The sequence below is a fragment of the Passer montanus genome, unplaced genomic scaffold (assembly GCF_014805655.1).
Source record: "Passer montanus isolate IOZ18808 unplaced genomic scaffold, ASM1480565v1 scaffold3, whole genome shotgun sequence".
In the NCBI taxonomy this organism is placed as follows: Eukaryota; Metazoa; Chordata; class Aves; order Passeriformes; family Passeridae; genus Passer; species Passer montanus.
Window position 1 is genome coordinate 8440409 of NW_024367707.1, and position 26710 is coordinate 8467118.

Here is a 26710-nt window from a genome sequence, read left to right on the forward strand (position 1 = left end):
TGCTCTTACCATTTGCCTCTTGTTCCTGCCATATTTCAATGATATTTAGTACCACTCTAGTTAAGGGTCATGTGCTATTTCCATAATTAATCTGATTTTTTAAAGGTGTATAGCCCATCTACTTTAATTCCCAGTGGGGTCTGGAAGCAGCCTGCTAGTGATCAGCTTAGCTATTTATTTTTTTTCTATCTTTATAAAATGGCTTACTCCATCAATCCACTTATTTCCTGTTAGAGGAGAGGCATTTACTCCTTGGTCCCATGGTGCTTGCATGGTGTTGAGCCCACAGACCTTACTGGAAAAACATATATATTCATTAATCAATGCAAAAGCCTCAGATCATTTTGGCCCAGGAGACTGTGATTTTTTTGTTAATGGACAAGAAACCACACATTAACTTGCAACTTTAATAATGAGTGCTCTTGCCATTTTGGGAGCAGGGGCCTGAATTTCCAAAGTATGAACTAATTTCCCCAAAAATTAGTGTTCACACTTCTGTCACTCTTTTGCTTTTGAACGTTATTAATATGTTCTTAAGCAATCAATCTCAATTTGAGGTGAAAAATATTGTTACATAATTGAATAGATTGATGATCATAGGAGGAAATGAAGTATATCCTTACACTACACATAAATAACAGAAGATTAGTGTATTATTATTGTGGCAATGACAAAGGAAATGCATGCCAAATACCCAGTTAATGTAAATCAGCACAATCTGATTGATACTAGTCACTGTAGATGCACTTATTCGGTCTAAAGCATGGGCCTTTGCAACTGAAGCAATCAAATTTCTCTAATGGTAAAACTCCAAATCAGGAAAGCAACTAAACTGAAAAAGCTGACTTTGCCACTCTGTTCCATACCTGTCTTCAGCGTCTGTGAAGGATCACTCCTGTGTGACACTGTTATATTTACCTCCAACATCTCGGTATGCGAAAGGGGCTGCTGGTAACGTCCTAAGGGAGAAGCCACCCATATGCCCCCGAACTAAGTCTGTTACTTCCAGGGTCCCGTTCACCGAATTTTCCCAAAGCCAAGCCACATTCCTCGCAGTGCCTGAAGAGTGACAGAGCCCCTGCGAGCACGGTCGCGCCCGGCTGTGTGGCTGGAACGCCGCTGAGGCGGCAGCTCCCGCAGTGCTGCGTGACGCTGGGAAGCGGCATGAGGCGCTTCGGAAGGGGCTGTGAAGATAAGAATCACATTGCTGAGCACGGGTACAGACAGTAATGAATGAAATGATGTGTTTGAGCACGCAGTGCCCTTGCCATTGATTGTCACAGAGAAACATTAGGGGGCAGGTGCCTCTGAAGGTCAAGGGTGCCCGCAGCTCAGGTTCCCAAGGTGAGAGGGTGAGGGGTCCTGCCTGCCCGCGGCGGCTCGTCCCTGGCAGCCCCCGAGGACGGGCGATGTCAGGCGGGAGCAGGACGGGGGATGTCTGCCGGGCTGGAGAAGGACGGAGGATGTCTGTCGGGCGGGAGCAGGACGGGGACAGCGGCGGAACCGAGGGCGAGCCCCCGGGCGGCGGCGGCCGAGAGGGGGCGCTGTGCCGCCTGCCCCGCGCGGCCGGGCCGGGCCGGGCCNCGGGGCCGCCCCGCCCCTCCCGCCCCTCGCTCCCGCCGCAGGCGAGCCCGCCACTGCGAGAGCTGCGGCCGCTGCTCTCCGCCAGCCCGCTCACCCGGCACAGCACAGCCCAGCACAGCAGAGCAGAGCCCAGCCCGGCCCGGCATAGCCCGGCACAGCACAGCCCGGCACAGCACAGCGAGCCCCTGCCCTGCGCCCCCCGCACCGCCCGGACCACGCGAACCAGCCATGGGTAAGCGAGCGCGGCTGCGGCACAGCCCGCCCCGGCGGCGCGGGGAGCGGGAGCGGCCGCCCCTCCGCCCGCCTCGCTCGGCGCCGCTGCCGCAGAAACTCCGCGCAGCGAGCGGGAGCGGGGACGGGCGTCCGGCGGGACAACGGGACCTTGCTCGCCAGCTGCAAAGCGTTCCCTTCCTCTGGAAGTAAATCATTGATGTGGACGATGATGATAATAATGCAGAATGCGGGATCTGTAGTTTCGCAGGCGGTTGTAGGCAGCCGGCCCGGAGCTTCTCCATCCCGCGGTCCATCCCTCAGACGCCGAGGAAGAGGCGCACTCGGGGGGACAGGGGCGGCCGTGGGGCCGGAGCGTGCCCTGGGCTCTCCGCCGGTCTCGGTGCCGGCGCCCGGCTCGGTCTCGCCCGGCTTCCCGCGGCATACGGCGGAGCGGGGGCGCAGCCCCTCCGCCAGACCCCAGGGGCGCGGGTGAGCTTCTGCCGGGCTGGGAACTTTGGTCGGGAGAGGGGGAATAGCCTCGGGACACAGGCAGGAGGGTGGAGTGGGCAGTGCTGAGTACTCCGTGTGCCGGGCGCGATGCGTTTAGGTGTGAGCGCTAGGGAATCCCGCGGGCCCTTGGGATAATGTGGTGCGCTGTTCCCTCGGCAGCGGGGGGTGGAAAGTGGCGACTTCTGTTCCCGAGCTCACGGGGAGGGCAGCGCTTGCGTGAGTGTGTTAACGGGAGCACAAGTGGGGCCCTAGGGAGGGAAAGATCCGTACGCACATGGGTCTGTCGGCAATCAGTGCTCATCTTCAGCATTCCCATCCTTCCAGCATGGGACTTTTAGTGTATGGGCTGCTTCCAGCGAACTCTCAACCATAAATACACCCAAATTAATTAAGCAGTACTGAAAGTTAGGAGGTTTGGGAAAAGAAAAGATACAGCTGTATTTTTTCTATCTTTGGTCTGGTTTGCCACTGGCATATTAATGCTTGGAGGTTGCAACTGCTAAAGCAGAGCTATCAGTGCGTGCCCGAGTGTTAATATGCACATACTGATGCTGGCACTGTCTCTGGTTTAATTAAGAAGAAAAAAAAAATTAATTACTCAGCCAAAGCTAAAGGAAGCTGATGGAATTCCTATGGTTGCTACTTTGTTAAATTAATTCGCATCACCTAATTCCCTAATTTCTAAATGCTTATTAACTGGTTTGTTCCCTAGCTTAGTGAGGATCAGACTCTTCTAGTATTAATGTCTTTTTACTAAGCTTTTTAGAAGTTTTCTACACCCCTTTTAGTGCACAGTAAAGTACTGATTCCTGTAGCCTCAGCAGTTCTTGTGGTTGAAACAAACCAACCAACCAGCTGTTGGTTAGCAGCATCAGAATAAGGTTATTTTTTATATCCACAGTCTGATACTCATTTTTTAGACTATTCTTTTCCTGTGTGAATTTTTGATATTAAATGAAACTGCAAAGTGGGCAGCCTCTCCTCTTGTTTATAACTTACTGTCTTCCCCCTAACTTACACTTTTACTGGCATGGGTTGATGTCCAGTAAATCTTGGAATGGGGAGGGAAGAGGGATAGAAACAAAGGAATGTTTTTACTGCCTTATTAAGGGAAAAGTATTGATTTCCATGTAAAATTGTTCTTAAATGTCTTTGCTGCTAAGTGTGTGAAATTGGTTTTCCTTCAGTGAATTAAGTTGCTAGCAGTTTGGAATCAAAACGCTGTTTTAAATCTTTGTGAGTGATTCACCTTAAAGAGAAGCCCATCTATTTCAGTTGTAAAATCTTAAAACCACTAAAGTTAGTCTTGCACACTATGGGTCTGCAACAGTGTGTGAATATATCATTTATGTCCATATAGAATGTGTTGTCCTGAATGTAGCAGTTGGGAAAAGGGGAGTAAAGACAAGAAAACTTTTCTTGAACATTTTGCTCATAATGATGATAATGACAACACAGAATTCCAAGGTCTGCTGAGTTCTTTGCTTACAAGTGTTGTTGGATGACCAACTGTGCCTGAGTTAATGGCAGTTTGGTCAGTCAGGAGAGGGGACTTGGAGCAGAAATTTCATATGAAGTACTTCAAAAAGAAGTCACAAAAAAGAAGCCTTTGTCAGCTGTTGATCCAGTCCCCCATGAATACAACGTTTTGTTTCTGTCATTGCATAACCGTTGCCTTGGCACTAGGTAGACTGAGGCTGATGTGATTGTCTCACCAGGCCTTGTGTGGAGCCCCAGTGCTGTTATTGAGCTTCCTGACCTGATGGCAGGGATGTGTTGGACTGCTTCTCATTAAGACAGTTGGAGTTGTCCTTGCTCACACAAAACCTTTGTGTAGGACTGGCTTACCCAGGCTGGTTTTTATTTTCCTTTTTGGAGGCTGAGAGCCCTCTGCAGCCATTATTGTTCTTTGGGCTTTTGGCTCCCTCAGCACTTCTGAAACTTGGGCACCCTATTCCCAGCACTGCATGGGGTTTGCACTGGCTGGATGGAGGATCCTCAGTAATGACCAGTGCATTGCTTTGTGCATCTCCTGTGAGAAATCCCTCCCATGGGCATCGTGGCACACACTCTCTAAAACACAGTGTTTCACTTAGAAGGTGGGGAGCGGGGCTGTTATTTAACAAAATGAACAAAAAAATGCAAAAAGTTTTGGTTCCTAAAAGTTCAAAAAGCACGATACAATGTAATTTCTTAGGAACTGTGTGTCTTCGCAATTTTACGCTTTTTCTTCTTTGTACTCTCTAAATTGTTGCTTTTTACTTAAAAGGAAAAAAAAAAGGTGATTGGAGCAGGGTGGGTACATATATTTGGGTTGGTTGGTTTTTTAAAAAGAGATATTGAGGAGAACACTGTCTGCAAAGAGAGGATGAAATTTTGCCTGTCTTTATTGTGGGTTCTAGTCCCATTTTTCTGAAGTCCCTGTGCAGGAACTGCTCCCTTGTGGAGTCTAAAGGCCTGGGAATTCCTGGAGGTATCACAATGGGGCCATGTCCTGCCCTTCACACCTTCTCCAGCCTATCCAGCTCTATCACCAGAACTTGCTTCTGTGTCCCTGTAGTTCCTCCCTGAATCCCAGAGCTTCACTTTCTTCATTATCATTTTCAGGAGTTCCAGCTTAGGGGCTGTTGCCACCCAGAGAAATGGTCCTTACTTTTACACTAAATGTGTCTGAAGTAGGTTCAGATATTCCCTAAACCAGGCTTTCTTCTTATAAACAGCTGGGGGCAAATCCTGAAAGAGAATCAGTCTTTTTTCTCACTATTCAGATATACATTTCATTCAAGTAGGAGCTGAAATCTTTAGTGTCTGACATTAATAGTAAAATCTGATTAGCTTTGGTCATTAAGGGTGGCTGGATTTCAATTGCCATGTGGTGTAGTCCATATTTTCTTAAATCATTCCCCTCTTAAACATATTTAACCTTATTCTTGTTAAAAGAAAAGAAACTAATACTCAATTTGTCTTCTCATAAAACCTGTGAAATACAAAATTTTATACTGCTGCCCTTCCTCTATCTCCACAGCACCTGTGCTGTTAAAAGGTACTTAATTTGCCTTCTTACTGGAATCCTTCTTGTCTGAGAAGGAGGTGGAGGAGAAAATGTTATGTATCTTAAAAAACCTGTGTTTTCACTATATTTACAGGTTCTTCCTCATCCTCTCTTTTTAAGTGTGTGGTTCTGTAATACAGGATATCCTCCGTCCTGTGTGTTAATTCTGTGTCTGATAGATCTTGAATTGTTACATTTCAGAAAAACATACTGGATGATAAATTGCATCCCTGGGAGGTCTGAATTGTCAGTGCCTGATTGCCTGTCTTTTTCAGAGTGTTTATAGAATTTTTAAAACCAGTTGAAATCTCCAGGTGTCTTCTAATCATAGAATATTTTGGTTTGACCTTTAAAAATCAATGAATCCAACCCCTCTGCTATGTGCATGGACATCTTTTCACTTGCTCAAAGCCCTGCCTAGCCTCATTTTGAACACTTCCACAGAAGGAGCATCCAGGGATTGGGCATCCACAACTCATCTGAACAATTTTTAGTAATAGCTAAATTCTTTACTCTAGAAAAATAAGTCCAGTGTCCATTTCATGATTAGGTGAAAAAAACCCTTGAAACCAAACCCAGTGAAGCCCCCCGGTATGTCTTTTTTTCCTCATACAGTGGTATCACGTTGTCTGTGTGGTGCACGTTTTCATGAGCGATTTTCTTTTTTCTGAGGTACACAGTTGTCGAAGGCAGATGCAAAATAACTCCTCTTATTGTATTTCCACTGCTAGTTTTTGGTTAGAAATATGTTGTTGTCTTTTCAGAAGTGGGAGAGCATTGCATCCAGTGAAATTTCCCTGAAGTAGAGCATTTGCTGAGGGAACCGCTGTGTGTTGCCGCCTTACCTCACTCCCTGCAGTGGCTGCTCTTCCCACTGATGGCTTTCCCTTCTGTTTGACCTCTCCCTTGGGCACCCCAGCTGTGTGTTCCCTTTGCCTTTCCTCAGACACGCACACAGCTGGTCCCCATGGGTGCCTGTCCTGCACCTTCCCAGGCAGCCCAGCACCTGCTCCTGTGTGCAGCCTCTGGCATCATTCCTGCTGAGGTGCCGAGTGCTTGCACAGAGCCATGGAGCTGCCTTCCTCGAGCCCACCTGTGGAAAATTCCAGCTCTTTGTGGCCCCACAGTGTTAATGTTTTGGAAAATGATGGAGCACATTGAATCTCGCTGGGGTTCCAGTCTGGTGGGGTATGTGCTGAAACATTCAGGAGGTCATTTTCCAGGGTTTGCTTAAGCACATTTGTGGCTGCATTGGTTTAATAGAAATCAAGATTCTTTCTGTTCTTCGGGCTGGTTCCTTAAAATCCATTTATGTACAAGTGCCTCTGGGTTTACATTGGTGTGAGCAAATGTAAGGAAAGATAGTTTAGTTTCCATGTGGAACATCAAAGATGGTTGTATTAAAGTGATGGGTCCCAGCTGAACCTGCAAGCTTCTCTCTGTAGAGATGCAGAATCCTGTGTGGGGAGGATTACTGGGTCAGTACCCACAGTGGTCAAAGGGCAAAACAGAGCCCATCACATCCATCTCATAAGCTGGCTTCTTCCAGGTCATGTGCAATGTAGCCTGTGGCCCAAAGGAAGCAAACTTGGCTTGACAGTACCCAGAGAGGAATCCACGTCTCCCGATCATTTTGCAGCACTTACTCTGCATGCAAGTGTGGACTTGAGGTAGCTCTGGTGCAGGGATAGCTGTGCCAGTCTAAATCCTGTCACCACTCCCCTGTAAAGACTGTGGGCATCAGTGAAGATGTCACCATTCAGTGTAACAAATAGGTAGCATCCTATGTACCACTTAATTCTTAGCTGTTTGTTGCTTTCTATTGCTGCTCTGTCTTGGTGCTTTGGCAGTCTTCCTCTCCATAATTATTTGTCTCTTGGGTTTTAGGCTCAAAAGCTTGCATGGGGAGTTGTGGCTTTGGAAACATTTACAAGCAACACAAAGAACTGTGAGAATTCAACATCTTTTGTTCTCCCTGGTTTTGGAGCTCTTTGATGAGCAGCAATTCAAAATGTGAATGGAGCTTATGTTTCATTAACAGAAGGATGTGCCAGCCACAGAGCTATCAATAGGTACAAACCTCAGTGCCTTTCTCAGCATCACTTTTGGGCATATTTGTTTTATACTTTGAGTTGTGTGCATGTCACACTTGGAAATTTTAGCCTAGAATTATATGTACAGAAAAGGTCTTTCAGAAATATGTTTGTACTTTAATGTTTGGGATTTTTTTTTATATTTATTTTTCTCCTGTGGGGAGATGTTGAAAAGGACCATGGTTCAAAGCTAGCTGGGAACCAGGAGCAAGACTGGATTCTTGAACTGATTTGAAGTATCCAATGTAAGATACAGCCTTCATAATTTTGTTTGGGTTTTTTTATGTCTGTTAAGTGCATAGAGCAATCGTTGCATTTTGCAGCCTAAAGCTCTTGTCTTTGAATACACTCCTTCAATGCCAGTGGAAATAGAAGAATTGCCCTGGTGTAAACCATACATAAATCAGAGCTGGATTGCACTGAAGGCAAACAGGGCAAAAGTTTTGCAGGAGTAAGGAAGCAGCTGGCTTGCCTTCCAGGTGCTGGTTTGTGGATAAACAGAGAGAAAGGACACCTTGTGTTAACAATGCAGCTGGTCTAGAGATCCAAACCCCGAGTAAATGATGGGAGTTCAGCCAGAGGAGGTTTATGTTCTGAAGAGTGTGCTAGTTTTCTCAATATTGGAAACATACACTTGGGCTTATTGGTTGTTTTGCTGAGCTGGAGCAGAGGAGCCTGCCCCGATGGCTAAATGGGGAGGAATCTGGCTCCCTCATGCTGCCAGCAAGGCATGGCTGACTGGCACTCTCCAATGTCTGGCTTTACCTTTTAGTCTGTGTTTTTGCCAGCTTACATGCTAACAAATTGATCGAGGCTTCTCAGTGCTGATGCTGAATGTGTACCCGTGGAGCTGCTGGTGCAGGTGAGCGTTGTTTGCCTGCTGACACCCTTTGGGAGCCCCCTTGGCCGTGTGGCTGCTGTTGGGTCCTAGCTGTCACTTCAAGAGAGATTTCACATGCTTTTTTTTTAATTCTGTGGGTTTATAGTGTTTTCTGATTGGGCACAAATGTTTCATGGCATAAGACAGTGTTTTTGTCAACTGAAGACTTCTTTTTAAAATTTCTTAAGTTCAAGGTTCTGCGAATTTCTGTAAGGATTTTCTGGAATGGAGTCCTTGGCACACACTATGCCAACAAACACCATGCAAGTCTGAACTAGTGCAGAACACTGGCTGGATCTTCAATGCTTTTTTTGTAAATTCTTGACTAAAGTAGTTTTAATTTTCTTGTTCTCTGTGTTTTCTGTATCTTATATTTGTGCTTTTCTTTTTCTTTGTTTTATTTTTTTTAAGGAATAACTTTTGGAAGGTTTTAAGTGATTGCTACTTGTGTCTAAACTTATGCTTTTGTTACCAAAACTGCGTTGACATAAATGTCAGGCACTTTCCCAAACAAAAGCGTAAAATGAGTTTTTGTATTTGTTAAGCACGCAGCTGAAAATAAGTTTGCCACATGGAACTTCCCTTGTGGGAAATTAAATGCTTTTCTTGAGCTGTTTAGGCGTGCATTAAAAAAAAAAGAAGTCATGAGGAAATGGAGATGTCTAGTGGGAGTATTTTGGAGTTCTTTTGGTGCAAGCACAGGGATCTGCTCCAGCACATCTGTCAAGAACCCACGACTTGCAAGGTGTAAAAACAGGAACACTTAATGCAACATCTGCTCGTGCTCTGTGACGGGCACAGGTACAAAAGCCTTGAAATCTCTGAGATATTTGTCATGCCATGTCAAGGGAGTGTAACAGAATCCAATCTGTACAACTGCCTGCTCTCCAGCCAGGGAAGTTATTAGGTACTAAAGCTGATAACAGTTACATTGAGCCAAAGTTTTGCACAAGCAAATGCGAGGAATGCAGTGCAGAGGGGGCTTTGCTGTGTGTGACTGATGTAGCCGTGTTGGTAATTATTTCCCTTATGCAATGTATATCTTCACTTCATAGACATTTCCCCCATACTGTGCTGAAATTGAAATGGTGATTCCTCATGCTTGGTAGTTGTCTGATGAAAATCTCCCAATTCAAATTATGTCTGGAGACTTAAAGAAATAATGATGTGCAATAAAAAATATCCAGTTAAGTAATTTTTGCTGGGTTTAGCGTGCAATTTTTTGTTTTTCCCTTTAAATTATTTTTAAACAGTTTGAAAATACCTGTTTTTCTTCACAGACTTTATCTTTGAGACGCATACAATAGATACTTAATCTTTAACCTTCTCCTGAAATTCTTCGACATTTTTCATGTTATCTGCCAGTGATATGCTTGCAACACCATGCTTGAGAAATTGTTGTAATCTACCACATACTAAATTCCTCTTACTCCTCAGTGGAAACCTCAGAAAAGCAAAAAAAAAAAAAAAAAGAACAAGGAAGGAATAAAAAAACTTTTGAAAATGCTAATTTAAAGTAGCTGTGGCAGACTGAATGTAGGTATTTGAGGAGTGGGTGGAACTGAAACAAAACACAAATGAGGTAGCAGCACCAGTCAAGACTCAACTGGTTTCATCCTTAAACAGTCTGCAGATTTCATTAAAATGATTCTATTTTCCTGTAAAATTTTATTTGTGGATTTCTTGATGTTCCTGTGGCTGTCATCATAAAATCTGCTGAATGTTTTTCCCATAACCATCAGCTTTCCAGACTGTCCAGAATGGTTTAGGTTCTTTCCATTATCCTCGCAGGGAGGAAGTGCTGGATATCATGGTCAAACCTTGTCCTTCCCTAGGTTTTGTGGGCAGGGATGTGTGTGGGTAGATAGTTCCCTGAGTCCCTTATTCCTGCTGGCACTTGATCCTCCACTGAAGACTTTCTCCATGAAGTGACATCCAGAAGCGCTTGCTGGTTTTTCACACATGGTAGGTGAGCGCAGCTGTGGCTGTGACTGTGCTTCCAAGTAAGTGATGTACCTCTCTGAGAGGCAGAAAACAGGAGAGACTTTAAAAGCAACAGCTTTAAAATAAACAGAATGTTAAGAGACACTTTCTTAAAGCAAAATTAAGAGCTTTACTGGAGGGAGGTTGGAGTCTTAGATTTCTATTTTCACAGTAACAAAAAAGGCATGGTACGAGTGGAATATTAAGTGTTGTTGCCAAGGCTAATGGAAATGCCCCAGCTGCTGTTAAAACCTGACATATAACTGCGTTAATTACTGCACACTGAGTCTTCCGTTCCTATAAGAACATGCAAAAAAAAGGTTCAGGAAAATGCCAGGGTAGTTACAGTCAGCACTAGTTACTTGTCCCCCTTAAAAAAAACAGTTAATAAAAATACTTAATTTCATGTTTGATTAGTTGATCTTCGATTGGTATTTTTTGGCTGTAGAGATACCTGCAAAATTGGTCAGTATGATGGCTGTAGGATAGCTGTCTACTTTCTGAAGATTACCTACCCTCTTAGAGCTATATTCAAAATGGTTAGGAAATTAGAAATGTTCCTTATTTGCCACAGAGTTGTTGGCTTTAACTGAGGGATGAGAAGGGAAACAATCCCTGAGTTTCTGTTGAAAAGAACCCAAAGAAACCCTACCAGTTACTTGGAAGTGTGGCATCTTTGTTCATTAGTTGTTCTTCTGGCTTGCTAACGGGGCTCTGTGCAGGACTCCTGAGAAGAGACTGATGAGGATGTCCTGGTTTTGGCCAGGGCAGAGGTATTTTATTTGTAGTAGCCGTAAGGAGGCAGAGCCTGGAGCCGTGTGTGTACATCGGGGTTGCTGTTCTATACTACCCACATCACTGCCAGGGATGGAAGTAAGGGGCTCCTGCTCCTGGGAGGAACATGGGCATGGCTTGCAGGGTGGGGAAGTGTGGCATGTGGAGGGTGTCTGCCACTGTTTTTCCGCTGTCCCAGGCTTGGTGACCATTTTTGCCTGTAAATCACCCTCTTTTTATACACTTCTTTTATTTGTGTTGTTACTGGTACTGCTCATTTTCTTATCTCGTTGATGTTTCTAGTAACTTGTTCTTATCTCAACCCATAATCTCTTCCTTTTGTTTCCCACCAGAGTGGGGGAGGACAGGAGTGGCTTGTTGTTTTCTTTTTAGTGGGAGTACTATACTGGGGAGTGCCTTCCTAAACCAGGACAGTGGACTTCATAAGATGACACAGAAGGGGAAAAGCACTTCTCCAGCCAAAATGTGAGTTCCCAAAGCACTCCTTCCTCTTTGCCATCGTATAAGGCAGGTTTATCAATTCAGAAAATGCCATTATGCTTAAGTTCTCATCTACTGTAATCCTTTTAAAAATACTTGATCCTTAAAACTCTTGTTTTTTAGGGAAGAGACTGGTAAGATTAGTAGGAGGGAAGCATGCCTTTTTCCTTCCATATGTGTTTGTGAGCGTGACTGCTGTGCCCACTTCCCACATGGTCAGTAGTCTGTCTTCTTCTGCATGTGTGAAACATCCCTTATGTTGGCTCCTGTACCTTGTAAATAAAGTGTTTTCTATTGACTTACTCAGAAAATATGTCAAGCTTTTTGTTACATATGCTTCATTGCTCCGACACTTGTGCTTTGCATTTGCATGTGGTTCTTAGATCTCTATGAAGAGAGATTTATTCTCCCTATCCAAGTTTAAACATAGGAGAAAATTCATGGAATTGTAGGATGGTTTGGTGCAGAGATTTATTCTCCCTATCCAAGTTTAAACATAGGAGAAAATCATGGAATTGTAGGATGGTTTGGATTGGAAGGTGCCTTAATCATTATCCAGTTCCAACTCCTCTGCCATGGGCAGAGACATCTTCCACTAGACCTGAACTCCATCCAGTCTGGCACTGAACACTTCCAGGGATGGAGCATCCACAACTTCTTGGGAGAGTGGGCAGAGACATCTTCCACTAGACCTCAGCTCCATCCAGTCTGGCATTGAACACTTCCAGGGATGGAGCATCCACAACTTCTTGGGAGAACTGGTGCAGAGTCTCACCACCCACTCAGTAAAGAGATTCATCCTAGTATCTAATCTAAATCTGCCCTTTTTTCATTTTAAAGCATCACCCCTTGTCCCATCACTGCACTCCTTGGTAAAGGGTCCCTCTGTATCTTTTCTGTAGGCTCCCTTCAGGTACTAGAAGGTGCTGCAGGATCTTCCCAGACCTTCTCTCCTCCAAGCTGAACAGCCCCCGCTCTCTCAGCCTGGCTTCATAGGATGCTCCAGCCCTCTGATCATCTTTGTAACCTCCTCTGGACCTGCTCCATAAGGCCGATGTCCATCCTGCCTTGAGGATGCTGCAGCCCAGAGCTGTTGCAGTGCTCCAGCTGGGGTATCACACTGCCAGAGTAGAGGGGCAGACTTGCCTCCCTCAACCTGCTGGCCCATGCTGCTTTTGATTCATCCCAGAGAACAGTTGGCTTTGTGGGCTGCAAGTGCACACTGCTGTCTCAGTCAGTTTTTCTTCCACCAACACCTGAGGTCATTTTTGGCAAAGCTGCTTTCAGTCCATTCATCACCTGGCTTGTATGCATGATGAGACTGCCCTGTCTCAGGTGCAGGACCTTGCATTTGGCCTTGTTAAGCTTGCCTTTATTTGCCATTTTGACACTTTTCTTGTGTCAGGCTAAATCACTGACATCACAGCAATATCCCAAACGTTTGTTTTATCCTGACCTTTTGCGTGTGGTCCCAAAGACATTCAGGATAGACATTTTGTGCACTCAGGTGACTTCCACGTCATGAGTGGACTTGTAGCAGTAACCTGTGCTCTTCTGTGGCAGACACGGATGGAACTGTGACACTTGAAGCCAGCAGGCTTGGCAGCTGTTGTGTGCCCTGCTTTGTCCTGATGGGGACAGCTGGGAAGGGCACCCTGGTGGCAGCCTGCATCTCAGGCCTTCCACAGCACTTGGATGTACCATGCCAGTGCTTCCTGCTAGGAGATACTGGCCATTAATTTAAAATCCTTCCCTTAGGTCATCATGACTTTAAGGAGCTTTTGCACTTACTCAGAAACTGCCTTTCTTGTTTGAGAGTGACCTGCCAAGGCAGCTGTGTTTCTTTTAAGCACTGAAGCTAATGATACAAAACATGAAGCTTGAGAGGAGGAGATCAGGATTCCAGCACTTCTTAGCTGAGTACTCGTTGTCAGTGTCCCTTCTGTGGGAGACTAGAATGATCAGGAGATTTTGTAGCTGCAGGATGAAGTGTAGGTCATGGCTTGGACAGCTGTGATGCTTTCTGCAGTGGCTTTTGAGGAGGGTCCTCAGATGGCCTTTTTGGGCTTAGTGTGAAAGAAGACAAGCTTTCTTTTTGCTCCTGGTGTCTTTTGTTTGTTTGTTCTTTTATTTGTTTGTTTTATTAATGAAGTACAAAGGAAAATACGCTTTTCAGATGTAACAGCAACATTGCATAAGAGGATCCTCCTTGTGTTTGTGGGGGCTGCTGACATACTCTTTGGTTACATCAAGCCCTGTGGAGTAGGTGGCTTTGAATCAGAGGGTACAATGCCCCTGTGTGTGCTATGGCACAAGTTGCAGAGTGTGGAAATCTGGCAGTGTAGCTTCTGTACAGAAGCTATGTATGGTTACTACATAACCCATAACATAGGGTTATGTAGTAACCTAAACTTAACCTCTGTTCACATAGTCTTAAATTTGCCACTAACTCCATCACGCATGCAGACTTTTTAATTTCCAGTTTTGCTTGGGAACGCCAGCTCTTCACTCTCTTTTCATGAAGCTGTGTGTGGGCTTACCTGCATTTGTATGGTAGGAGTTTGCTCAAGAAGTACCTTCCCAAATGTCAGCCCCAGCAGCTGTGTTCCTTGCAGACATGTGGAGAAGGCAGGGCAGCAGTTGCCAGCAAGCATCACCAGCACCTTTTGTTTCCCTCCTAGCTATGGTGACCCTGGATGTGAGAGCAGCAATGTATGCACTGGAGATGATTTAAGGAAATGTGCAGCACTGCATACTAATTGATTCAGGTCATGGTACTCCCAGGATAAGTGCAGCAGCTTCTTGCCTCCCAAGTGGTTCCTGTGGCTCTGATGTGAACCTCTTTGGCTCATGCCAAGAAAAAAAAAAACTGCGTAGTAATTAAAATTAACCTGACCTGCTTTAGAGGAGCCTGGTTTGAATTAGGGCATGATTATTAACTCTAGCAGTATTTGGCTTTGCTAAATCTTTCCCTTTGCTTGCACATCGTTCATTTCCTGCCATTCCATCAGCTCAGTGACTGAGGTAGTATCTGTTTATATGAGACCCCTCATCTTTCTGGAGGAGACCAGGGCTTGGCTAACACAAAGCACCAGCCTTGGTGGGACTCTGTCAGGGCACAGAGCTTGGTGACTGAAAGGGTCTCGTTCTGTCCCATTTCCAGAAAGCCAGCACTATGGGAGTAGAAAATGGGGAGTGAAAAGATAACTTTGTGTGCATAACTGACCTGAAAGCTGCTCTTCTCATGGGTGTCTAAAATAGTTAACATAATTGGGCTGCTTGGAGTTTACTGCATTAAATTCAAGTCCTCTGAGCTTTTAAGGGCATTGTCTTTTATATTTGTGTGTGGGAAATTCAAGAAAAGCAAGAGTGCAACACAGTTCTAATTTCAAACCATAGAGACTTCATCAGTTTGAAGACTCAAAGTCCCTTGCTTGTGATTTTTGTTCCCATGAGCTGGATGATGTGCCTATTTTTTCTTTATATGTGGATGACACCATTTTAATGTCTCTTCAGGCCCTCTTTGTTTGCTGCGTAATAGATGAACAGGAGTTTTCATAAAAAAATGCAGTAAAGCCTTTTTGAAAAGGAGCATTTTGCATCGGGTTGTCTTTCCATCAGGTCACAGCTACAGAGTGCCAGTTTCAAGGTTTCTCATATGGTAGCTGTGCTATTTGTTTTCCAAGGCGTTTTTCAGACAGGAGCCATTGGGAGCTGCTGAAGTGTTTTCCCAAATTCTTCCTTGGTATAGTGCCTGGATGCCCTGATGCTCCTGCCTTGTTCTGATGTGCCATACAGTGGTGTGGTAAGGTCCTCCATGACTGATCTCTGGTGATAGAGTCAATATTCTTCTTTTTTCACCATTTGTTTGTTTTTACAGTGTTTAAAAAGTTGATGTTGGCAGAAGAACAAAAACCAGTAGGATTATTGTTTGATCCAAACAAGCAGGATATTTGAATTAGAAAGGTCTTTCTCTCAAAAAACTGAAATATTTTTTGGGAAAAAAATGTTTAATATGCACATTGTGTTACGCTGCCTTTTTTTCCCCTCTGAAAGAATGGTCTCTGCAGTGAAATGAAATTGATCCATAGTTTGAAGGCTTGTATTGGACATTCCTTCAGCTTGGGAACAATTGGAAAGGAAAGCAAATGTGTGAGTTGTTCAGAGAGGCTGTGGTTTTGGCTCTGGTTTTCCCTGATTCTTCCTTTGAAGTTCTAATTTATCTTTAGAAAGCTTGAGAAATTAGAGGTCGCTAAACATAATTTTCTGTGCTCCTACAAAATCATTAACCACTGATAATACCTAAACATGGCAGTCCCTTCTCCCTTTTTGAAGAATCACATTTTTGCAAGATACGATTTACCCCCACTAGCTGTAAGGTGTCTCATGTTCTCTAGAGAGCATCTCTTTGATTTCTTGCTCTCTGTGCAAGGATCAGTGTCCTTCAGAGAGCTGCAGATGCCTCGTTCTTTAACACTGCAAAATCTTTGCTCTTGGTTCCTGCTCCTATCCAGCCATTGTCTGTTGTAGTCCTTGAATGCTGAAAAAAAAAATCACAAGACTTGCTATTATTTTGGAGGCTTTTGTTTGCTGTTTGTTTTCTGAGCATTTAGTGGCTGGTACTTACTTCAAATTTTCCTTCTTCCATGGTGATGAATGGGATTTTTTTAATTTTTTTTTTTTTTGTATGTGGGAGTAGAAGATGAAGGCTTTCATGTATGCTTTAGAACTAGGACTTGAGCTGAGCACCAGATCTTGATAAACTTGCTGATGGTATTGCAAGAGGCAGTTCAAGTGTAGCTAGTATGTTTCTTCTTATGAAACTCTAGTACCATGGCTGTTTTTTGGGGAAAAAAAAGGCTCAATGTGTTCCACTCTACCTGCCCCTGGTTTTTTATGCTCTTCTCTTTTGTGCAGGGATTACTGTTGCAGATCTATAGGAAAGCACAAAGCCTAGGCAAACACTGAGCCTCCAGAGCCTGTGAGAGACCTATGTTTTAAGGAAGCATATGTGAAAGGAAATTGTGGAAACAAAACAGGAATCTCTTCTTTTGGTAGGTGGTACCTGTTTGCTGTCTGGAGGAGAAGTACTGTGGTATACTACAGGGACAGTACATTTTGAATTCTGAAAATACTCTGTAGTGGGTTTCTTCCTCCATCTCTTCCACCTAGTCAGACAAGATCTTGCTATTTGTTTTCTTTATTTCAGTGATGTTGTGTTTGTCTGATACTCCAGTGCATTCCCTGTTCAGTCATTAAAGAGGCTCCAATTTCTTCCCCCATCTCTTCCACCTAGTCAGACAAGATATTGCTATTTATTTTCTTTATTTGAGTGATGTTATGTGTTTGTCTGATACTCCAGTGCATTCCCTGTTCAGTCATTAAAGAGGCTCCATCAGTTGTTACATCTTTGTTACAAATGTGTAGTTTAATACCAATAAATTTCAGAGTGTGGGAATGGGGATTTTCATAGTATGCCATTAAGGAAGTGTTTCAAGACTGATGTAAGGGTCATATTCTTTTGCTCTGCAAGCTCTGCATTTTTCAGGCGAACTTTGCCATAACAGAGCAGTTAGGAAGCAGTGGTTAGTGGGTCAGACAGGCCCAGGGGGCTAAATTGGGGTTTGCTCAGCCAAATGTTAGTGCTTTTTAATCAACGCTGAATTTTGCGTGCAACATTCTCTTCCTTCCCCAAAGCCATAACAAAAAAAAAAAAAGGGTGTTCAATTGGGTCATGCACAACATCTGTCCTTTACTAAACTAGTTAGGGAGGTACCCCAGTGAGGGAGGAGAAGCTGCTATAGCTACTGTTAGAGCATCTTTTCACCACTGTGGCTTTGGAGGTCTGGGACTCGCAGCTGAAGATGAAAATCCCTGTGCAGTCCTCAAACCCCACTTTAGAAGGAAAAGGAGAATTTCCTTTCAGACTCTGTGCTGCATTTTTACAACAATTGCAAAATTCCAATAAAACTGTGTCATGAAAATTGGAAGTGCAATTAATTTGCAGCGCTGTGAAATAATTGCATAGATTTCTTTTCGCCCTGTTCAGCTTCCTTAGGTGTTAGGCTGCTTCACACTAAGGAATCGTTTTGTCAAATATCTCTGCTGCCACCTGTTCAGTCTCCAGTAAATGTAATTAATGTGATGGTAGGAATGACAGAGGCTTTGGCCTCTCTTGTCTAGAGGGTTTATGTATTCTCCACCACAGACTGTGTGTTAATTGGGCTATCCTGATAAGTTTCCATTTGCTTTGGTGCAGGCATTTTTTGACAAAAGGCTCCATGGAGGCCAGTTTAACTTTTTTAAAGTTCATGGCAGTTAAAAAGCCTCAGTGAACATATAGTGCAAGCATCTTTGATTTTAAGTTTTTAAGTTCAGCTGAACTTCTTCCAATTAATGGGAGTTTATTAAATTAATCACCCAAAGCAGGCTGAGTCTGTGCTGTATTTTCAGCTAAGAATCACAATTTACTGGGTACTTACTGGTGGTTGCTGCAGAGGAACATAAGAGCAAAAACTGGTATTTTTCTTTTTTAAAGTTCTGAAGTAATTCACTCTTCCATGAGAAGAAATATGAGGATTTGCTTTGAAGGGACTCAAGAATGATTGAAATCCAGCTCCTGGCCCTTCACAGGACAGCCCCAAGAGTCACACCCTGTGTGTGACAGTGTTGTCCAGTCACTCCTTGAACTCTGTCAGGTTCAGTGCTGTGACCACTTCCCTGGGGAGCCTGTTCCAGTGCCCAACCACCCTCTGGGTGGAAAACCTTTTCCTAATATCCTCTAAACTTCCCCTGACACAACTTCATGCTGTTCCCTTGGGTGCTGTCACCAGTCACCAGAGACAAGAGAGATCACAGCCTGCCCTGTGCTTTCCTTCATGAGGAAGCTGTAGGCTGCTGTTGCTTTACTGCTGCAAATAACAGGAGAGTTAACTTACTTTTGCTTTGTTTTGGGTGAAGAGCTTAAAAAATAAAAGCAGTAATTATTTTTAGGGGGTGGTTTTCTACAAAATATGGCAGTGGATGACTTTCCTCTGAAAGGTCCAAAGCCAAACAGTTTTAAAGATAATAAAGACTGAAATGGATAACTCCTCTCTGGGAAGCCTGGACTAGTTGTCTTCTCATAATGCTCAGTGTTGGCCTCTCCTTTCCCATTATATGGCACGCTGCAGAGAGGCAGTGGGTGCAAGTGGAAGTATAAAATGCATATTGATAAAACCTGAAAAACCAAAAACCCAAATATGCTAGAACATAAAACCAAATGCACATTTATTTCAATAGCTGACTCTCAGAGGAGAGCTGTGCTTCAGGGTACAATCTGTTAGTGTCACATCCTGATTAGTATGAAAATTTGTCCCAGTTCAGCAGTGCACTGATAGACAGGTCTCCTCAGATGCACCAACAAGCAGCCTTGTGAGCTTGAGAGGGAATACTTGGTGTACTTGGCAGCAGAACATACAAGGAGTCTGCTTGCTCAGGGTCTCTGTGTGCATGCTCGTGTTAAAAGACATGTCGGAAAACACCCGTGCACAGCAGGCAGAATTTAGCTGATCTGGGACTTTGCAGTAGTGATTTATTGCTATTGCAAATGCTTGCTTGCTTTAATGGACAGGAAAAGTCATATTTTGTGTTAGAAGCAGAAAGAAGATGGTTTGGAACAGTGTATAAAGCATGACTTGGAATAATTTTTATTTGGCTGAAATATTGCGTTAAAAACTAAATGAAAGATTTCCTTAGCTTCATTTTTTGGGTAAGTAATTACAGAAATATGCATTGGTATGTGATAATCCAGGAAACAATTGATTATAATGAAATCTGCCAAACATGATTTATGCTATGAGTGCAATCTTGGAAATGTGATTGAAGATCACCACCATGGAAATGAAGTACAGTGCAATTTGGATACAAACTTATGCAGAGAAATTATTTATGAAAGCATGGTTACTAGTCCCTAACAACAAATGTTTCAGGCTAGTAATGGGGCAATGTGCATATAAACTTTGACTTGCAATTTTATTTTTTTTCCAGAACCACACAACACTTTGTTTTTCCAGCTTTGTTTTTACCACTGTTTTCTATCTAGTAACCAATTGTAATAAGAAAAAAAAACTTGGTCTGTGGTGAAAATTTTAGTATAATTTCAAATGTTATGCTGTGTCATAGTTGCAAAATACATTAATGAAAACCAGGGCTTCTAACAGTCACGTATGTGTTGTGAAGTACTGTATTGATTATGAATCACAAGGACTGCAGCAGAGCAGGCTTTTCTGAGTTGCATTTTTCAGTCTTTTGTAAAAACACAGAAACACACCCAGATGTGAGTTAATTTTTCAGTAATGAAGTGCTAGCAATTACTTCTACTACAGCCTTCCTGGGTAATAATTCTTCTCTAGATAACTCCCCTTGTATGTGCATCTAATGGTATCAATTAATGTTGTAATACACTATTTCAAAACTGCATTATATTGTGAATAAACTTTCATGTCTGAAATGCTGTTGTATCCTTTAGATACAACCATACTTAAACCTACATGTAGCAGCTAGGTGGCAGAAACTGTGCCTTTTTAAGATACTGTAATACACTATTTCAAAACTGCATTATGTTGTGAATAAACTTACATCTCTGAAATGCTGAAACTCCTTTAGATAAACCAAACTTAAACCTACATGTAGCAGCTAGGTGGCAGAAACTGTGCCTTTTTAAGATAAAGTGGTACTATAAATGCAGCAGCGTTGCTTTGTAGTGATGGTTCAGTTTCTTCAAAAGAAAAAAATTTGTGATACCTTTGTATTGCCAGAAATGTATCCTTTGAGAAGACAACAATAAGCAACTTCCTTTATTTTTATTGATGGTATCTTATCTCTAAGTGTCTGAGTGGTCAGAAATACATTCTTCTGTTGTATACCTTCCATCTATGTGGTTATAAAAGAAAAATAGCTGAGTGATGTCACCTTGTGCTTTTATAACTGTGGCATTCTCAGTGTCTGCTATGTCACTTACCTGTCATACCTTGCACACCTATAACATAGAACAATTAAACATGTGAGTGTGTCCCTGTAGAACAGAAGTCTAGGCTGTTAACTGTTTAAAAGCAGGGACTGTTTCATGGGTTTGTGTATCAATGAAGGCCCAGTCTGCTGGGTTTTTCCTCTGCATAAAACATTGGCCCAGCAGTGTGTGAAGGTGCTGTCTAATCTTTGAACTCCTTGTGCTGTGGCAACAGCAAGTAATATTTTAGTGTGCACCATCTTATCAAAGTTACACAAGTTAGTTTAAGAGTCTAGTAGACTTACTGAAGAACAACGAAGTTATTTTGTGTGACAGGTTGGGAAATAAGTGCAGTGTTACAAAATGGGGTATTTAAGAAAATGCTTGAGGATGCAGAACTTCTGACCTCTCTAAATGAACACTTCATGTGCAACAGCTCTCTTAACTCCTAACTTTCCAAAAAGCTTAATTTCTTAACAGCCAGGTAGGTTAGAATTTGCAGCACATGAGCTGCAAGGTGATTCATTTATTGTGATGTTTAACCTTCATTAAATGGGATACTAAACAGGCTTGTATAACTTTACTAGACTCAGAAGACAACATGCAAGTTTTCCTCATAGCTGAAATTGTCAAGAGCAGGGTGTCCTAAAGGGCAGTGAGAGGGATTAGTGTATTTTACGTGTATTGAACATTGAGGAGCACAAGTCTTACATGGCAGTTGAATAATTTGTAGAGTTATTGTAAAGTCCTTTCAGTCACTTTGCTTTTTAATGTCGGTTTTACGCATAAATATTATTGAGAGAGCATTATGTTTTTGACTACAGGAAGTGCTATCTGATTAAAATGTTCTTGAGAATCTTCCCAAGAGCTTTTCTTTAGAAGAACAAGCATATTGACTTAGCAAAATGCTAAGCTGTTCATTAAGGCAATATGCTGTAGCTGCCAGCCTCAAGTGATTTACATGAATTTGAAGTCATAGCTGTACCTGCTTCTTGGGTTTATGGCTTGAGCAAGTGAGTTGAATTGTTTTAGCCCACTTCTCATTCATTTGTTTATGCATTCAAGGTGCTTTATGGGCAATTATTGTCTTCAAAATGCTTCAGTGCCTAAACTGAGGTGATGGTGAAGAAGTTTCTCTGTGGAAACATGTGACTCAGAGTTGCAGATTTTATTCATACTTGTTCTTAGCATTATCACCTAGTGTGTGTTTACACTCTCCAAAAGATTGATGTCTGACAGGGCTCATAAATCATATCCCCTTGGTTTCTTCTGTTGCAACCATGAAGTGGAAGACTAGAAGGCAAAATGAGCTGTAGCTGAGAAAGAGGCATTGCCTTGCCTTTTAGAAACCAATGGCACATTTTTCCTGCAATTTAGTTTCCTTCCAGCATTCTCATGGCACTGTCTTCTCTTTCTATGTGTGCTTATCTAAATAAGAAAAACTTACAGTTTTTTATTATTTTATGGAGACAGATAAAATAACCCCCAAAAACTAAGCAAGAAAAAAACATGGAGAAGTCCATTGCCACTTCAGAATTTTGACATGAAGGTCTTTTGGGGTTCTTCCACCTCTGGGGCTTCATAAATATGAAGCATGTCCCAGCTGCCAACCAGCCTGTTACTGTTTTCTGTTCACATGGGAAGGCTGAGTTCCATGGTCATCCAGATAACAGAGGGACCTCAGCCTCTGCTATGTGACTGAGAAGAGGTGGCAGACAGGGTTTAGGGTTTTGAAAAGAGTAGCTGCATTTCCTGGAGTTTGTATGCTTGGCTACTCTTGAATGGTGAAGCTCTTGTACTCCTTCCTGGTCTTGAGACATGCAGTCCCTTCCTCTTTGTTTACCCATTTTTAAAGATTGAGTTTTTCCTTGTGTTGTGTGAGTAAAGTCAGTGTACTCTGTCAGTGGCCATGCAGAGGAAGGGAGAGAGCCCACAGCTGGAGCAGGGAAGAGGTACATCTGCTGTGGGGCCCTAGTCCCTGCTCCACTGGTGACTGAGTGACCTGGGTTAAAGAGGAGAGGGAGCGGGTGCTGAGCAGGTGGATTACACTCAGAGATGGGAAAGGCTGCACATGGAAAAGTGGAAAGTCGTGGGAAAAGAAGCACTCCTTGCACATGAGGTTAATAAAGAAAAAAAAATTGTCTAAACGGGAAGTGAGTTAAAATTTGTGCTTGGGACCCTGTCAGTGAAATCTTGATTTATCTCTTCACACAACTTCTGTATGTGGTTCAATATATTATTACTGCCATAGATGTCAGTATATGCATTTTATTTTGGATACGTAATGCTAGTAATGCAATGTGGCATAAATCATCTGGAATTTAAACTCGTGTTGTGCCCATTTCACAATTTAGTACTTCTTTCCACTGTTAAATTGAGTTATGGTTTAACATCTGTTGGGACAAATCGGGCTACATGGCAAATTGTGAGAGGGGAAAGCATGTGTGACTATTACTCATTACAATTTTAAGTTTAGCTAATTTCTCTTTGTCTTTCTACCTCCCTCATTTCATAAACTAATCTCAATCTTGGCTTTAGAGCCACTGATTTACATGTATGAGCAGTTTCTCACCTGAGTAGCCTCTTCTCTAGCCTTATGGAAGAATTTCTCATTAATTCAATATGGGATTCACAGTCTGGTTTAAAAGAATTTGAGAAGTGTCAGTGCTTTACATTTCTCAAGGACACAGGTCATCATGGTATTTTCAGGCCATTTTCCGATTCTCTTCTTCATCAACAATTTTCACTGCAGAAAGGTCCAAATCCAAAGGCTGAATATAGCAGGTCTAGTAAAAGCAGCAGAATTTTACTCTTTTTGGCTTTTAACCATGTCCACTGTGAACTTGAATAATGTTTTTTCATCATGTTTGTGAGATAATCCCTTTTTTTGCTGCTTGATTTATTTCTAACAACTCTGAAGGCCAATGAATATGGTATTTTCTGGAATGAAGTGTGTGTTTGGAGGCTGGGGGGAGTGTCAAGCTGTTTTTTGTCCCTTTGTTTTGAACTCCTCTTCCACAGAAGACGCGGTGTCCTACAGACAGATAGAACAATGCTATATTCCGCTTTAGCGTCGAATCACAAGCAGGGTCTTTGGAATTAAAGTTGGCGAATTGCCTGGATATGTCCAGTTTTTAACAAGCGCTGCTTTGTGCATTAGCACCCTACGCTTCCTCCCTCCCTCCCTCCCCCCAGTGCTGCCACTGAAGAGAGGAGGAGAAACAAAAAAAAAAACAAAAAAACCCCCAAACAGAATAAAAGCATCTGTTAGAGTGAAAATGGAGAAGAAAGAAGGGATGAAAAGGGCAGAAAAAATGTATACCAGAACAGCTGTCAAATTTGTCAAAAGAGGTGGAGAGCTGGGCATTTTGAGTTAGTCACACTCCTGAGTATCTGATTACCTGTGTATAATTTAATTTTTTTTTTAACATTAGGAACAGTGTAGATGCATCACAACTTTTTGTGCAGAATGCAGCTCAGTTTTCATCAGGATGTTTGAATGCTCATTTACCAGGACTTTGTACCCCAGCACGGGCATGTGAAAATTGACACTCACATGTTCTTTCAGGGAAGGGCACTGAAGCTGATAAAGGCTCTAGAGGGTGAGTCATATGAGGAGTGATTGAGGGGGCTGGGGATGTTCAGCCTGGGGAAAAGGAGGCTCGGGGGGACCTTGCTGCTCTCTACAACCACCTGAAAGGAGGCTGTAGCCAGGTGAGGGTTGGCCTCGTCTGCCACAAAACCAGTGATAGGATGAGAGGTCATAGCTTCAGGCTGTGCCAGTAGAGGTTCAAGTTGGACATCAGGAGGAATTTCTGCATGGAAAGATTTGTTAGATGTTGGAATGGATTGCCCCAGGAGTGGTGGAGTCACCATCCCTGGAGGTGTTTAAGGAAAGACTGGGCACGGCACTCAGTGCCATGGTCTGGTTTGAAAGCTGATGTTCACAGGTTGAACTCTGTGATCTTGGAGGTCTTTTTCAGCTTAATTGATTCTGTGATTCTGGGATTCTTTTTTTGAGTATGCAGTGGAACATGTCGTGGTTAGGAATATTGGCTATTATTGAGCATAGTAACTAAGGGTTTGGCAGACTTTGAGGTACATTTTAAAACAGCATTTTATTAAATATTATTGTTTGTGCTGCTTTTCTTGTTAATTTTCTGAAGAATAAATAAATGGAAGTGTCAAGCTCAAAGAATTATTCTTCTTGAAAGAGATCTGTGGAAGTATTTATCTGATGGCCTTGAAAGGCAGTTACCCATGAAGAAAAGTACTATCTTACTGTTGGTAAGCTTATTGACAAAATGGTAGGTGAAGAGCCCCTTCTGACCTGCTGTTACCGTGTTTTACTTTGGTCAAGCAGTATGATTGATTGCAAATCACCATTAAAGTACTATTTTTACTCACCTGAAAAAATGTTTGTCTGGTACATTTAATGCAATGTGTCATTTCAGCCTACCTACAGAGAAAATTTCCGATTAAAATGAGGATGTTTTCCTAAAATCAATTGGCTTCTAGTAGCTGCATCCAGGACTGCACCCCAAAGAGGAAGGAATTGTGAACAAGCGTGCAAATAAGCCAACCCTTTAATGAGAGAGGGGGATAATGAGGAGGTGGCCCTCTGTGCTCCTCAGCTGGGCTAAACCCATGGGAGCTGGAGTCAGCAGACAGAGCTGAAAGCTGTGAAGCTGAACGGAATTCTTGTAATTCTTTTGAACTGCAGGCAAAATTGTTTGACAGTGAAAATTGTACCAGAGGAATGTATAAGCTCAAATACATTCAGTGTAGAGAGCAAAGGGAAATCTATAGTCAAGTAAATGACCATAACAGATGGCAGGGTTTTCTGCATTTGCATTTTATTTTTGACCCAGGAATGAGGCTCTGGAGTAAATCTCGTTTATCCTTGTGCACTGTGCTTTGGTTCAAATCTCAGAGCAGTCCTGGAGTCCATGACCTGGTTTTCTTTTGGATGAAAATGGCCTGAAATTTGCCCTCCAGGAGGGCACTTGGGAAGTTCCCACCATTGAGAGTTGCTCAGTTCATGGGATCAGGTTAGAGTTGGTTTGAAGTCACCTCCTCTCTCCTGAAAGTGCATGGGTACTGGGACCTCAGCAGTGACTGTTCCCCCTGCAAGTCTGCTGCTATTGCTTTGTAAGTTTACTTTTTTGCTGAACCTCCAGTGACTACTTAAAACATGTTGACTAAGCTATAGATAGCTTTTTTGGTAACTTTGCACGTGGTTTTGTCATGCATACAATATCCAGGTCTATTTTCAGAAGATGCATAATCTAAGTTTTTTAATTTATTAAAAGATGGAGGGTAAATAATAAGTCAGTTTAAAGTCGTTCTTAGTTTGAATGAAGAGCTGATCATTTTAAATCACTCCAAAACCTTCAGTATTTATCAGTTAGCTAAAACAACTGTATACCAAATCTGCCAGCACGTGTGGAGCTAGTAAGCAGAAATAGTTGCATCTGATCACTCTTGACCATGTGTATGCTGTATTTTAAACCTGCACATGATCTGCCACATGCTGCCAGTGATCCACACTCATTTTGGCACAAGGCTTTGTGAGAAGGTGCACTTCTGATAGAAGCTGGAGAGTGGGGAGCCCTTCTGAGAAGCTGGGAGGTCTGGGGAGCTCATGCTTGTCCCTCTCTCTGCAGTGAGGGTGGGCTGTAGCTGCCAGGGCAGCCGTGGGCTCACCTGGCTGCCTTCAGCAGCATCCTGAGGAGTCCTGCAGGCTTGGTGAGGACAGAGCACTTGTACTTGGGCTGTGTGGTGCAGCCTGGCCGTGTGCTGCTGTGGCAGGGGCTGTGCAGGGCCAGCTCTGGAGAGCGCTTCCTGGCCCCATGGGTTGAGGTGGTGGCTACAGTTGGGGTTTTTTCCCCCAAATCTGAATTACTCTCTAAGCAACTGGGCTAGCAAATAAACAAAATGAGAGTTTAAAAACAAAAAGTCATTTCAGTAGTCTCTAATTGTGGGTACTTAGCTAGGCACTGCTGCTAATCTGTCTTTCTTTGAAACCTAACCAAAAGCATAAGCTCCTCGAGTATATGCTGCACTCAATAATCACGTAGGTGATAAATCTGTGTAAACCTCAGCTTAGGTTTTCAAAGTTTCAGAGGTAG

General features: G+C 43.1%; 1 protein-coding gene across 2 annotated transcripts in view; it reads left to right on the plus strand.

Annotated features, from left to right (window-relative positions):
- The first annotated feature begins 1611 nt into the window (after positions 1-1611).
- Positions 1612-26710, plus strand: part of GPM6B (glycoprotein M6B) — a 107667-nt gene continuing 82568 nt past the window's right edge. For both annotated transcript variants that reach the window (XM_039714255.1, XM_039714258.1), the window contains exon 1: positions 1612-1816. In XM_039714255.1, the coding sequence (XP_039570189.1) occupies positions 1813-1816 (4 nt within the window). In that variant the 5' untranslated portion in view covers positions 1612-1812. The remainder of the gene's footprint in view (positions 1817-26710) is intronic.